Source organism: Platichthys flesus, chromosome 1 (genome assembly GCF_949316205.1).
Source record: "Platichthys flesus chromosome 1, fPlaFle2.1, whole genome shotgun sequence".
Taxonomy (NCBI): domain Eukaryota; kingdom Metazoa; phylum Chordata; class Actinopteri; order Pleuronectiformes; family Pleuronectidae; genus Platichthys; species Platichthys flesus.
The window spans coordinates 28,227,731-28,240,397 of record NC_084945.1 but is presented as its reverse complement, the minus strand read 5'-3'; the positions used below and the strand labels follow the sequence as shown (position 1 = coordinate 28,240,397).

Genomic DNA, 12,667 nt, shown 5'->3' with positions numbered 1-12,667 from the left:
AACCCGAGCATTACCCACGGCAACCGATCCAACCAGTTTTCATCTGAGAGCGCAGCCCGCAATGACGCCTTAAGCGACCGTTAGCCTGGGGGTGGTAGGCAGTGGTACGGTGAACCTGTGTGCCCAAAGACTTTGCTAGCGCCGACCAAAGATCCGAAATGAACTGCGGGCCTCTGTCAGAGGGGATATCAGACGGTGCAACAAAACGCGAGACAACATTTCTCTAAAAACGTACATAAACATTTTTTTTTTTAAAAATCTTTCATTTCTGCATCAAAGGCCTCATACAACATGATCTGAAAGGTCAAATAATTTTTTTTTTAGGTTTTTCTATATTTGGGTCTTGCAGGGTTAAGCCTGAAACATGCTTCTGCGACTGCGTCTGTGTCTTTTCACGCCGCTGTGGCGCAAGACTCGTTTTCATTCATGCTTCCCCAACCGTTGCGCGTCTTACAAAGCAATTCCGCGCCAGAACACTAGGCGGAGTAATGCTTTTTGTCGAGACGACTTTAGAGACGCCTTCTTTCTTCTTCGTCGATTGTTTATTTACATAGCCACTGCGGCTCCTCGTAGCCTTTTTCTGGCGGACAAATCCGCCAGTCAGTGACAGGTTATACAAGGGATCATACTATCGGATATCTTCTGCCAAGTGCTCTTCTATTTGGTCCATATTCGCTCTTCTAAATCTTCCGTGATTTCTGCCGGTATTATGGGGCATGAAACCGGAAATGCAGCTCCAGAAGGGATGTAGAGCAGACCAATCACAGCCTTGCGGGCTGAGTGAGCTTGCGGAGCTTTGCCGTAAATTTTAGAAAAGGGGGTCGACACCCGTCAGCACGTAAGGAGGGATACATAAGCACGTAAGGGATCCGGAAGGGCTCTTGTGCTTACAGGCCCGTGAAAACGCAGAAGCATGTTTCAGGCTTGAGAGACGCCTTCTTTCTTCTTCGTCGATTGTTTATTTACATAGCCACTGCGGCTCCTCGTAGCCTTTTTCTGGCGGACAAATCCGCCAGTCAGTGACAGGTTTTACAAGTGATCATACCATCGGATATCTTCTGCCAAGTGCTCTTCTATTTGGTCCATATTCGTTCTTCTAAATCTTCCTTGATTTCTGCCGGTATTATGGGGCATGAAACCGGGAATGCAGCTCCAGAAGGGATGTAGAGCAGACCAATCACAGCCTTGCGGGCTGAGTGAGCTTGCGGAGCTTTGCCGTAAATTTTAGAAAAGGGGGTCGACACCCGTCAGCACGTAAGGAGGGATACATAAGCACGTAAGGGACCCGGAAGGGCTCTTGAGCTTACGGGCCCGTTAAAACGCAGAAGCATGTTTCAGGCTTCAAGGCCTAATTATAGTCCTGCGACTGCAACCACGGAAGGCCACGCAGCTGCATCGACGGATACGTTTTGGTTTATGCTTCCTAAAGGGGTTGCGCGTGTTGCAACGCAATTCACCACCAGAACACTAGGCGGAGTAACTTTTTTTTTCGAAAACAAAACACACAAAGAAGAGACGTCTTCTTCTTCGTCGAATGTTTATTTACATCGCCACTCCGGCTCCTCATAGCTTATTTCTGGCGGACAAATCGGCCAGTCAGTGACAGGTTATACAAGTGGTCATACTTTCGGATCTCTTCTGCCAAGTGCTCTTCTATGTGGTCCATATTCGTTCTTCTAAATCTTCCGTGATTTCCGCGTATTGTGGGGCATGAAACCGGAAACTAGACTTCGGACGGGATGTAGTAAGCCGACCAATCACAAGCCTTGCGGGCTGCCTGAGGCTCGCGTCGTTTTGTCGTATAGTTAGAAAAATTGGCGGACGCACGCAAGCCACCAGAGGGCTCGAAAGGGGCGTGTTGCGTGTCTTGCGTGCATGCGTGCGTCCGTGCAACACGAGTATAATCTGGCCTTTAAGGCCTAATTATAGTCCTGCGACTGCAACCACGGAAGGCCACGCAGCTGCATCGACGGATCCGTTTTGGTTTTTCCTAAACGGGTTGCGCGTGTTGCAACGCAATTCACCGCCAGAACACTAGGCGGAGTAACTTTTTTTTTCGAAAACAAAACACACAAAGAAGAGACGTCTTCTTCTTCGTCGAATGTTTATTTACATCGCCACTCCGGCTCCTCTTAGCTTATTTCTGGCGGACAAATCGGCCAGTCAGTGACAGGTTATACAAGTGGTCATACTTTCGGATCTCTTCTGCCAAGTGCTCTTCTATTTGGTCCATATTCGTTCTTCTAAATCTTCCGTGATTTCCGCGTATTGTGGGGCATGAAACCGGAAACTAGACTCCGGACGGGATGTAGTAAGCCGACCAATCACAAGCCTTGCGGGCTGCGTGAGGCTCGCGTCGTTTTGTCGTGTAGTTAAGGCCAAATTATACTTGTGTTGCACGGACGCACGCATGCACGCAAGACACGCAACACGCCCCTTTCGAGCCCTCTGGCGGCTTGCGTGCGTCCGCCAATTTTTCTTACTATACGACAAAACGAGGCGGGCCTCACGCAGCCCGCAAGGCTTGTGATTGGTCGGCTGACTACATCCCGTCCGGAGTCTAGTTTCCGGTTTCATGCCCCACAATACGCGGAAATCACGGAAGATTTAGAAGAACGAATATGGACCAAATAGAAGAGCACTTGGCAGAAGAGATCCGAAAGTATGACCACTTGTATAACCCGTCACTGACTGGCCGATTTGTCCGCCAGATATAGGCTATGAGGAGCCGGAGTGGCGATGTAAATAAACATTCGACGAAGAAGAAGACGTCTCTTCTTTGTGTGTTTTGTTTTCGAAAAAAAAAAGTTACTCCGCCTAGTGTTCTGGCGGTGAATTGCGTTGCAACACGCGCAACACGTTTAGGAAGCATAAACCAAAACGGATCCGTCGATGCAGCTGCGTGGCCTTCCGCGGTTGCAGTCGCAGGACTATAATTAGGCCTTTAGAAAAATTGGCGGACGCACGCAAGCCGCCAGAGGGCTCGAAAGGGGCGTGTTGCGTGTCTTGCGTGCATGCGTGCGTCCGTGCAACACGAGTATAATTTGGCCTTAAAGCCTGAAACATGCTTCTGCGACTGCGTCTGCGTCTTTTCACGCCGCTGTGGCGCAAGACTCGTTTTCATTCATGCTTCCCCAACCGTTGCGCGTCTTACAAAGCAATTCCGCGCCAGAACACTAGGCGGAGTAATGCTTTTTGTCGAGACGACCTTAGAGACGCCTTCTTTCTTCTTCGTCGATTGTTTATTTACATAGCCACTGCGGCTCCTCGTAGCCCTTTTCTGGCGGACAATCCGCCAGTCAGTGAGAGGTTATACAAGTGATCATACTATCGGATATCTTCTGCCAAGTGCTCTTCTATTTGGTCCATATTCGTTCTTCTAAATCTTCCGTGATTTCTGCCGGTATTATGGGGCATGAAACCGGAAATGCAGCTCCAGAAGGGATGTAGAGCAGACCAATCACAGCCTTGCGGGCTGAGTGAGCTTGCGGAGCTTTGCCGTAAATTTTAGAAAAGGGGGTCGACACCCGTCAGCACGTAAGGAGGGATACATAAGCACGTAAGGGACCCGGAAGGGCTCTTGCGCTTACGGGCCCGTGAAAACGCAGAAGCATGTTTCAGGCTTTAGCCGCTGTCAGACGCGGACCACTGCCACAGGCCGAGAGGTCCGTAGCTGCAGGAGGGAGAAGGCTCTTCTGCGAGCCGGAGTCCACCAGGAACTGATTACCTGATATGGAGTCATGAACGAACAGCAGCTCCTCTTGCTCGCCAGCGCCCACGGCTGCTACCGAGCGCCGGCTCTTCCTTTTCCCCATTGCCTCGAACGCGCACGGAGGAACGCAGCGGCGCGCCTTGCTGCCGAAGCGCTGATGGAAGAAACACAGCTGGCCGCACTGTCTGCGGGTGGAAACTGCAGCCGTCAATGCCGGAACCTCGTCCTCCAACGTCGGCTGCAAGGACTCCACGGCCACACTCTGCACGGAGACGTTCCTCGAAGTCAGCAGGATCCGGTCCGCCTGCTCAGCCAATCCACGGAAGTCGCCGGCCGCCAAACAAGAAGAGTTGGCGAGGGCTGCGCGCACCTGCAGCGGGAGCTGGCGCAGAAAGATGTGCGGAAACAGGAAACCATCATCCTCGGAGCCCAGCAACGACAGCATCTCGTCCATCAGGTCCACTGCCGAACCATCGCCCAAACCGGGAAGCGACAGTAGCTTGTCCGCTCTCACCGCGGCTGATAAGCTGTAGCGCCGGAGGAGAAGCTGCATGAGGGCGGCGTACTTTCCGCGCAGCGGCGGGGCTCGCAGGAGCTGCATCACGCGCCGGGTGGATTGCTGGTCCAAAGCCGCGACCTCCAAAAAATACCTGGAGTCGTCTGCCGTTACTCCTCGCAGATGGAAAAGAGCCTCGACGTGCAGAAACCACGGCGCGGGGTCGTTCTGCCAAAACTCCGGCAGTTTAACGTGCTCCGCGGAGCTGTTCGTTGTGGAGACACGGTCCACGGGCGCCGGGGAAGAAAATACGTCTTCCCCCGATGAGGAAGGGACACTATCCTCCTCTACCTCGAACATGTCCAAAAAAAGGGGTCACCAATGTGGCAAGACAAGGAAAGGCAGAGACGCAGGTACTGTTTACTGTCGTTTATTCAGTAGCAAGGAAGAACTAGCACATGTTCCCCATACGGGAAGTATATATAGCTACAGCCTCTAACATTACCCATCAACCCACTGGGTGAGAGGACACACCCATGAGTGCACGCCACAATATAACTATTATAAGACTGCCCTACTTTTTCAACCTCATCTCTGCAACGATGAAAATCAGCTTCAGGATGGAAAGACGAGACGCTGTGTAATTAAAAAACAACTATCTCCTTAATGTGGTGACAGCTCGGATCAAATGGGGAAATACGTGGAAAACATGTCTTCTGCATTTTTTTGGGCATGTTCGAAAGGTGTACAAAGCAGGGCTCGGACGTTTTGTTTCAAACAAGAGGAGTTCACTTTTATATTTCTGTAGCCAGTAGAAGAACCGTCCCTATTCTGCCTCGTATTGGTTTACCCTGATATTATTCCCTAAGACTAACCAATCATCAGGCGTCGTTCCTAAAACTAAACCAATCCGAGGTATTGTGGGGGCGGGTGCTCTCTCACATAGAGGAGGGGAGAAGAGTCAACTGCGGTAGAGTGAAGTGATATCTACCAATGAGCTTTGATTTTAATGCGATAAATAATGTCCGCTCTTGACGCTGTTTAAAGACGAGTAGACAGGAGGGTCTTCCTGAGTCGACTGGGACAACTGGGTTTGTGTCAAACTCTCCAACAACACGGCCAGTAAAGATCCGTTCGTCCCGCTCGGACTCGCATCGTCTGCCCTGACAGCTTGTGGGTGCGTGTGTGTGTGTGTGTGTGTGTGTGCGTGCGTGCGTGCGTGCGTGCGTGTGTGCGTGTGTGTGTGTGTGTGTGTGTGTGTGTGTGTGTGTGTGTGTGTGTGTGTGTGTGTGTGTGTGCGAGCGCCTGTGCGTGTGTGGATTGGAAAGTTTGCATCGCGGAATCAGGAAGTTCCGTCAAATGCTGTTGTCCAACACTGATCTGAGTCCTCTCCGCCTGTAAGAAGTTTACTGCGCTGAACCGTCTGGAGCTCCCAGCATGCGGTGAGTTTATTGTCACATTTTGTCTGGTGCCACTGTGACAGCTCATGTATTCATGAGTCGGTACGTGACGTTGTGGTTGGAGACAAACACCAGTACTCTACTGCCTATTACTTCATAGTTACTATGATTTAATGCTGTAATTCAGTGCTCAAACTTTCTCTCTTTGATGGGTGTCACTAGTTTTGAATGTCACTGGATTTTAAAACCTCTCCTCTTTTACAACACGCTCCAAACGTGTAGTTTTTACAGTAGGCCTATGTGGTAGCAGTCAAAGTGACAGTGGGGGGTGCATATACATTAATCTCAGTGGTTGGTAAAGCCCACCTGGATGAAACGCACCCACACATTCACGCGTGTGTGTGAGAGGATGGAAGAGAGGGGGAGATTTTGTATGTTTACAAAACAAAACTGAATAGAGAGATCCAGAGCTTGGGATGAAGGTCTAATGTTTTATTTATTTTTTCTGGAAAGATATGTGGCTAGAACACTGACAGTGTATTCTGGAAATACTAGTTTGCTATAAACATTCTAGTACGGCTGCAATTAAAATGTAAATTTGTTATGCTTGTGTGTTATTACTCAGTGATACCTTTTTTTTCAGAGCCAATATTTGTGTGAATGCCAACAAACGGAAACACAAACAAAATTCTCTTGCTCTCCTTATCTTTCTATATATTTCTCCTAGGTGATTATTAGATTTTACTCAAATTTGAAAATATAATGAAATATAATTTAAGCAATTAAAGTATTTTGAATTAATCTAAATTATGATTTAATTTGTCAAATTCAATTACCAATGCTAACCGATGCTATGTGGCAGGACTCTATCAACAAAAGGGATGTTGTCGATCATGACAACAGCAACAATTCATTCTCAAGTTCTGTGTACTGAGTCGCGCATCACTGAACTTTGAATAAACAGATGCACAGCTCTTTGTGCAGCAGCTGTGGTGCAGCTCCAGGCTTCAGAGGACTGAGCCCAGCAGTCGGTCTTTACCTACTGTGGCTCAACTGCAGGTCATTTATTACAGTTTCACAAAGTAAACTACAAACAAGCATTATCACAGCAAACTAGTCTAACTTAATTGCAAATATATACATGGCAGCGCTGCTGTAAATCCTTCCTGTATGAAATGTGTCATGTTCAGTTTTTACTTCAGGGTTTTGTGATTTTTGTTTTTGTCACTGCAGGGTGATGGCTGAATCCATGCCACTGCTCTGGTGGTAGTTCATCAGTGACTCCAATAAGAATGTCTTACTGGTCTGTAGGCCTTCCCCAGGACTCCAGAGATACTCCCAGCAGCATGGAGCCACAAAGCAGTAAGTTATCTGCCTCTTTCTCATCCATCCCACTCTAAATTCTGTCACTGCACACAGCATGGTGTGATGTTAAAGGCTTCAGGAGGATTCATGAAGATTATGACTGTAAACTGAAATAAATGGATGTGTAGAGAGTCTGCAGCGCTGCTTAAATATAGCAAAAACAGAACTGAAACTCTGATTGCTGATAGCTACAAAGCTGCCTTTCACTGTATGTGAAAGCTAGACAGCTCTCACTGAACACACAAAGAAAGAGTTTTCATACGCATCGTACTATCTACCTAGTATTAGGATTCACTGCAACATATATTGATATATCAGATTTTTCAATGTCTGTATGTAGTCAACAACTGACCATCAAATAAAGTGTAATACAGTTATCTTTATATAATAGTATTTATTGTCAGTTTTCACATTGAACTGGAGGGATTATAATTAAGTAGTCGGTAAAAATAAGTTAGTTTTTAACTTTTATCTCAAGTAAAAACTAAATATATTGCAGAAAGCTTTTTTTTAAATATCCATGTTAGATAAAGTCTTTAAATTTAGATAAATATATTTTTTTAAGCCTCTTTCACTTAACAGTGAATCTCAGCCAATTTTTTAGAACAATTTCAACACATTTTAATAACTGATCACTTTTAACGCTTTCTTTTCTCTTGCTTTCTTTTCCTCCTATATCCGTATGCTACATCTCTTTGTGAGTGAGAGAAATGCGCTTCAGCTTGTCTTGTCAAGATGTTGTATATGCAGTGTCGAAGGTGTTTTAGGAGGAAACCATGTGAAGTGACTTTTTACTGATTCACTTCTCAATATCTACTGTCCCTAGACAAGCTGCATCAGTTAAAATAGAAGCGCTCTGGCAAACGTTGACAATTCTCGATGATTTTCTGTGATTTGTTTGGCACAGATAAGACGGCGTCTGGGTCCTGGATTTGTGGGTACTGCCTGGCTGTGTGGCAGTTTGCACTGACTGTAAATTTAAACATGTTTCTGTGATATTGCTCTGAGCAAAATATTAGGAAAGCCACATGAAGCCCTGGCATTTGTCAGAATATTAGAATACAACAGAAACAGCAACAACGGATGATTGCTGATAACATGCTTTTATTTGGGGCCATTGCTTTTTCCGCTAACGTTGTGTTCTGTTTCTGAAAAATTGCATATTACATCGTGGGGTTTCACACTAACATTTTGCAATTGATTTCAAGGGTCTGCCTAACTTTCATGTCCATATACGAATTTAGGCACAACCACAATTTTCCACCTTGCAATTTGGCACCCCGGTAATACATTTGGGTGTTTCCTATTTTGGGGCCTTTTGTCATATCTGATCCACAAAAATTGGGCAAGCCATTCATTTCCAAAGGCTGATATTATTATAATGCAGGCCCTGGTCTTAGTCAATTCTCTGCAAACTGTAGCTAGAAACAGAGAGAGCCCAAGAGAAAAAATATCATTTAAATATCTTTAACACCAAAATTAGAGTGTGTATGCCGGTTTTTGTCTGCTGCCGTCATTTGATCTCGGAGGCTGAGAGAGAAGAAATGGAACCATGCACATGGACAAATAGAGAAATTTGAAACAAAGATAAGAGAAAGGCGATAGTAATTTATGGATATATAATAATATATTTGTTATATAATAAGTATTATTTATTAACCAGAATTGCAGAAAATTGTCTTGCAGCTTGGTTGTTTAAGGAAGTATTTCTTCCTTTCCCTGTTTAAATTGATGGACACAGATTTTTTTTTATTTACATTTTGGTAATGACTCTTTGGAAACTTGCAAGTGGTGATAGGATCCATCAGATATAGTGTGAGTGTGCAGTAGACCTGAACATTGCCAGGGGGAGAGAGACAGAAAGCTCAGAGGCTGGTGTCGCTCTTAAAAAAAAGGAGCATCATTCCCCACTCCCTACTGCTCCCCCCCTTCTCCTCCTGTTTCAGTACCTCTGTCTCCCCATCCTCCGCTCTCCTTAGCTAGTCAGAGGGAGAGGGAGAGAGGGCAGATCATGCAGAGAACAGAAACTACGATGGGTTAGGATGCTAAGGAGCAGTCACGCAGCAGTTGAAGGAAACCCATGAAAAGAAAACTGTCGGCTGTCTATGCAATGGTGGCACGAGGAAGAGCACGATTCTTTGTTTCGCTATGAGCAGGTTAGTAGGAGAGAGAAGCAGAGGGGCAGAGCTAAATGGTGATGGAGCCTTGTTTATATGCTGCACATGTAGGACGCACTGAGCCTGTAATCTGCTCTGTGGAACCAGATTATGGTTATAATATCTGGATCAGCCAGTGTGCTCTGAAGATGTTATAGATCTGGTGACTTCTGCAGAGCTCATTAATGCTGCGTCGGCAGTTTATGAGAAACCATTAACCTGGTTCTGATGCCCTCCTCTGAATGCATCTCACTCATATGCATGTGGGTGAGATACACTGTGGAGGATTTTAGTGGGATATGTCCTTGCTGAGTAAATGTTGCTTTAGGGGCTTTTCAGTGACCTCAAAAATAAATATTACATTTCAAGGTTATTTTTTTTGTTTGTGACACTGATGCAAGTATATTTTTTAAAGAGACAGTCTTGCTAGCATTATCTTTCAAAATAATAAGGAGCTGTTTTGGGAGTGGTGGCTTCTAGCAATATTTCAACCTGTATCATTTGTTTCAGCAGCTACAATCCACCTACTAAACTCTCAACAGTATGTGATTTGGTTGGAGCATGAAAGATAGAGAAGCTTTATATTTTTAAATGAAAGCAGTGGTTGTATGCTAAAAAATAACACAAACAAACGTAACTTATAAAAACTTAACACACAAAATGTATGTAAAATACACAGCATCTGTTTACAGAGCCACACAGTGTTAGCGGTCCCTTCTTAACTGCAGTGCTTCATAGAAAGAAGAAGCCCGTGTGTGGTTGTTGGGACCCCCCCGATCACTGAGTCACCATTCACAAACGTAAAACTGAAAGAGAGTGGTTACTGTCTGTCAGAACCTTCAGACTTCACAAAACAAGACTATACAAATATACAGATGTATTGTGCTTTTGAAGTATCCAATACAGGGTCATCCCATCGGGTGCAAACATGAGCTGAGTCTCCTGCCCAACTGATTGCCCAACAGTGTGTGTTTTGTCCGTGAGTGCTGAATACTGTCCATGGTGGATGGTGAAACTGGTTCCTTCTTGTGGTCCAGCACCGAGAGAATGAAAGTAAAAGTGTTTGTTTGAATGAAATTCTGTTAGCTGCTTATGCAGCTCCTTAAGCTGCTTAGGTTCCCTAATACTCGCAGCAGTTTTTCTGATAACTGCTTTTCTCAAAACATATTTGTAGCACTTTTGCTTCCATTGAATAGATAAACTGCTGGAAACATCAGATGAGAATGAAGCAGCACTATAGACAAAAAGGGTCCTGGCATGTACAATACAGTTGTATGGAAAGGTTGGCTGGAAGGACTATCCGATTATTTGGGAGCCAGACCAGGTAGGTGTGATGTGGCAAATCTGACAGCATGAATAGATTCAATGATTAGTAAATTAATTAATTTCTCTATCGACAGTAAATGTACTTTTGGTAGTCAAGTTATTGCTGAATTATTTAAGCAGACGTGTCAAGCCTTTTTTTTTTTTTTTTTTTCAGCTCCTTATACAGTATATTAGACATGTATCTAGAACCGATTTCAAGGGGAAGTGCGATCACACAGGCGGATCTCACTTCCCCGCACTATATGCAAATATGAAGATAGAGCCGTAATGTTGTTTTTACCCAGTCTGAGTACACAAGTGTGTCAGATGTCCCTTTGTGTGTCAGTGTCTGTGACAGAGAGTGAGCAAGAAAGAAGTTGAATCACTCTCTGAAGAAAGATTTAATCAATTTAAGGAAAGTATTGATCATGGTAAACAGTGTTGATATTGTGGCGGTGGTTACAAACAAATCAACGATAAGAGAAAATATATGTTCGATTCGTAGTGAAACTGCTGCGTGTCAGAGGACTTCAGCTGAGTAGGAGGTCCTTTGTATGTGGCCCAGGACTGACTTGCATTCACACTGTTGACACATGTAGCCCAGAACCACTCCTAATGTGGTTTGATGTGATTGAATCGCTTTCTGATCTGATTGTGTAGGGGCCACTGTTAGTGTGACAACTGTGACAACATCAATCCACCATAGTTTCTTTGTTAGTTTTGCTGTAATATAAAAGATTGAATGAAGAATGATTGCAGTGTCCCTCGTATTCATTCACTCAGGTCTGTCACCTCGGTTTTTAGTGCAATGTCTATCCTTGGTCTCATGTTTTGTGATATAAAAGCGAGTGGGTTTTATGATTGTTACATGCTTAGCTGGTTTATCAGTTCTCCTTACTTGAGGGTTTTCTGTCTGTGTGTTTTCTGTAACAGGATCCTTTGTTTAATTTGTGGCTCAAGTCCCTCTCATTTGTCTCAAAAAAGATTTCCTCCTCTTCTTTTCTCTGCTCCCCTTTAATCACATCCACTGATTAAAACACAGATTTTCAGTCGAAACTTTTGTTTTTTCACGTGGCAGAAGTCATAAGTGTGTGTTTCTTTTGAATTCTAAATCAGATAGACAAGTGGAAAGGACAATTCAGTATTGGAGGAGATGTTGGCAGCCTCATCCCTCCCAATGTCTTCTTTCAGCTTTCCCAGACAGGTCGGGGGAAGCTGTGAGAAGGAGTATTGATGGTGGATGGGAGGCACATGGGGTCTAATGGTTTCCATGTCTCAGCCTTTCTCTTGTAACCTCAGCAGCCCGGTCAGACTCTCTTTGTATTAATTATTCATAGAATAAACTCATTGGTCTACAGGAAACAGGCACATGGAGCTCAGACAAAGCTAAAATAGGAAACAAGTGTTTGCTGGTGAGGTTAAATCCATAAAATGAGGTAGAGACTTTGTTTTCTAATCTATGTAGTGTATATTGTAAAAACAATAGTCCTGAAAAAGAAAAGCATGCTGTTAAACAACAATTTGCAGAAGCCAGTTCTAAACTAACAGTCTTATTCTGTGCAGCAACATAACACACCTCTTACAGTTGAAGAGAAAATGCATGTTGGGATTCCTGTTTGCACAGGACTAACATAACCTGAAGAAGTGCACTGGTGAACTGAGGCCATGCTCTGCTTGTGTCACATCAAGTGTCAGAGTTGTAAATGAGTGAATGATCCTTACACTTTTACACATTTGGGAATAACAGGAGATGACAAACATCTAGAAGTGGGATAACTCAATTGAGTAGCTTAGCTCCCTGGATGTTACTCGTAGCAATTATTAGTTCAATGCTGGTCAAAGCTGAGCAAGAACAAGCCTTTCTCTTTGTTGAGTTTAATGGCTAACAAAAGCAGTATGTCCATCACAACTCTCCGTCCAGATCAACATTTAAGTCTGCTAATCAACTTAAAGATTTTATAGAAATATTTATGTAGCACAACGAGCCGTAAACAATAAAAATAAACGGACTACAGTAGCTTTATTATGCTTACATGTCAGACTAAGAAAACAGTCCACTTTGATTGTGGACTTCTCAACTCTTTTCCTGTTTCACTGTGGAGGGAACATCTGTGTTATCAAAGGAGTCTATCTGACTCACTGTCACAGCAATCATTTGGGCAGTCTTAATCCAATTTGGATCTTGCAGTTATGGTAGCAGGAAACTGGCTAAGAGGACTGGAGCTATTCATTT

The 12,667-nt window shown here is 44.6% G+C and overlaps 1 protein-coding gene across 2 annotated transcripts in view; it reads left to right on the top strand.

Annotated features, from left to right (window-relative positions):
* The first annotated feature begins 5,168 nt into the window (after positions 1–5,168).
* Positions 5,169–12,667, top strand: part of lrrk1 (leucine-rich repeat kinase 1) — a 59,540-nt gene continuing 52,041 nt past the window's right edge. For both annotated transcript variants that reach the window (XM_062390607.1, XM_062390597.1), the window contains exons 1-2: positions 5,169–5,650; positions 6,842–6,970. In XM_062390607.1, the coding sequence (XP_062246591.1) occupies positions 6,901–6,970 (70 nt within the window). In that variant the 5' untranslated portion in view covers positions 5,169–5,650; positions 6,842–6,900. The remainder of the gene's footprint in view (positions 5,651–6,841; positions 6,971–12,667) is intronic.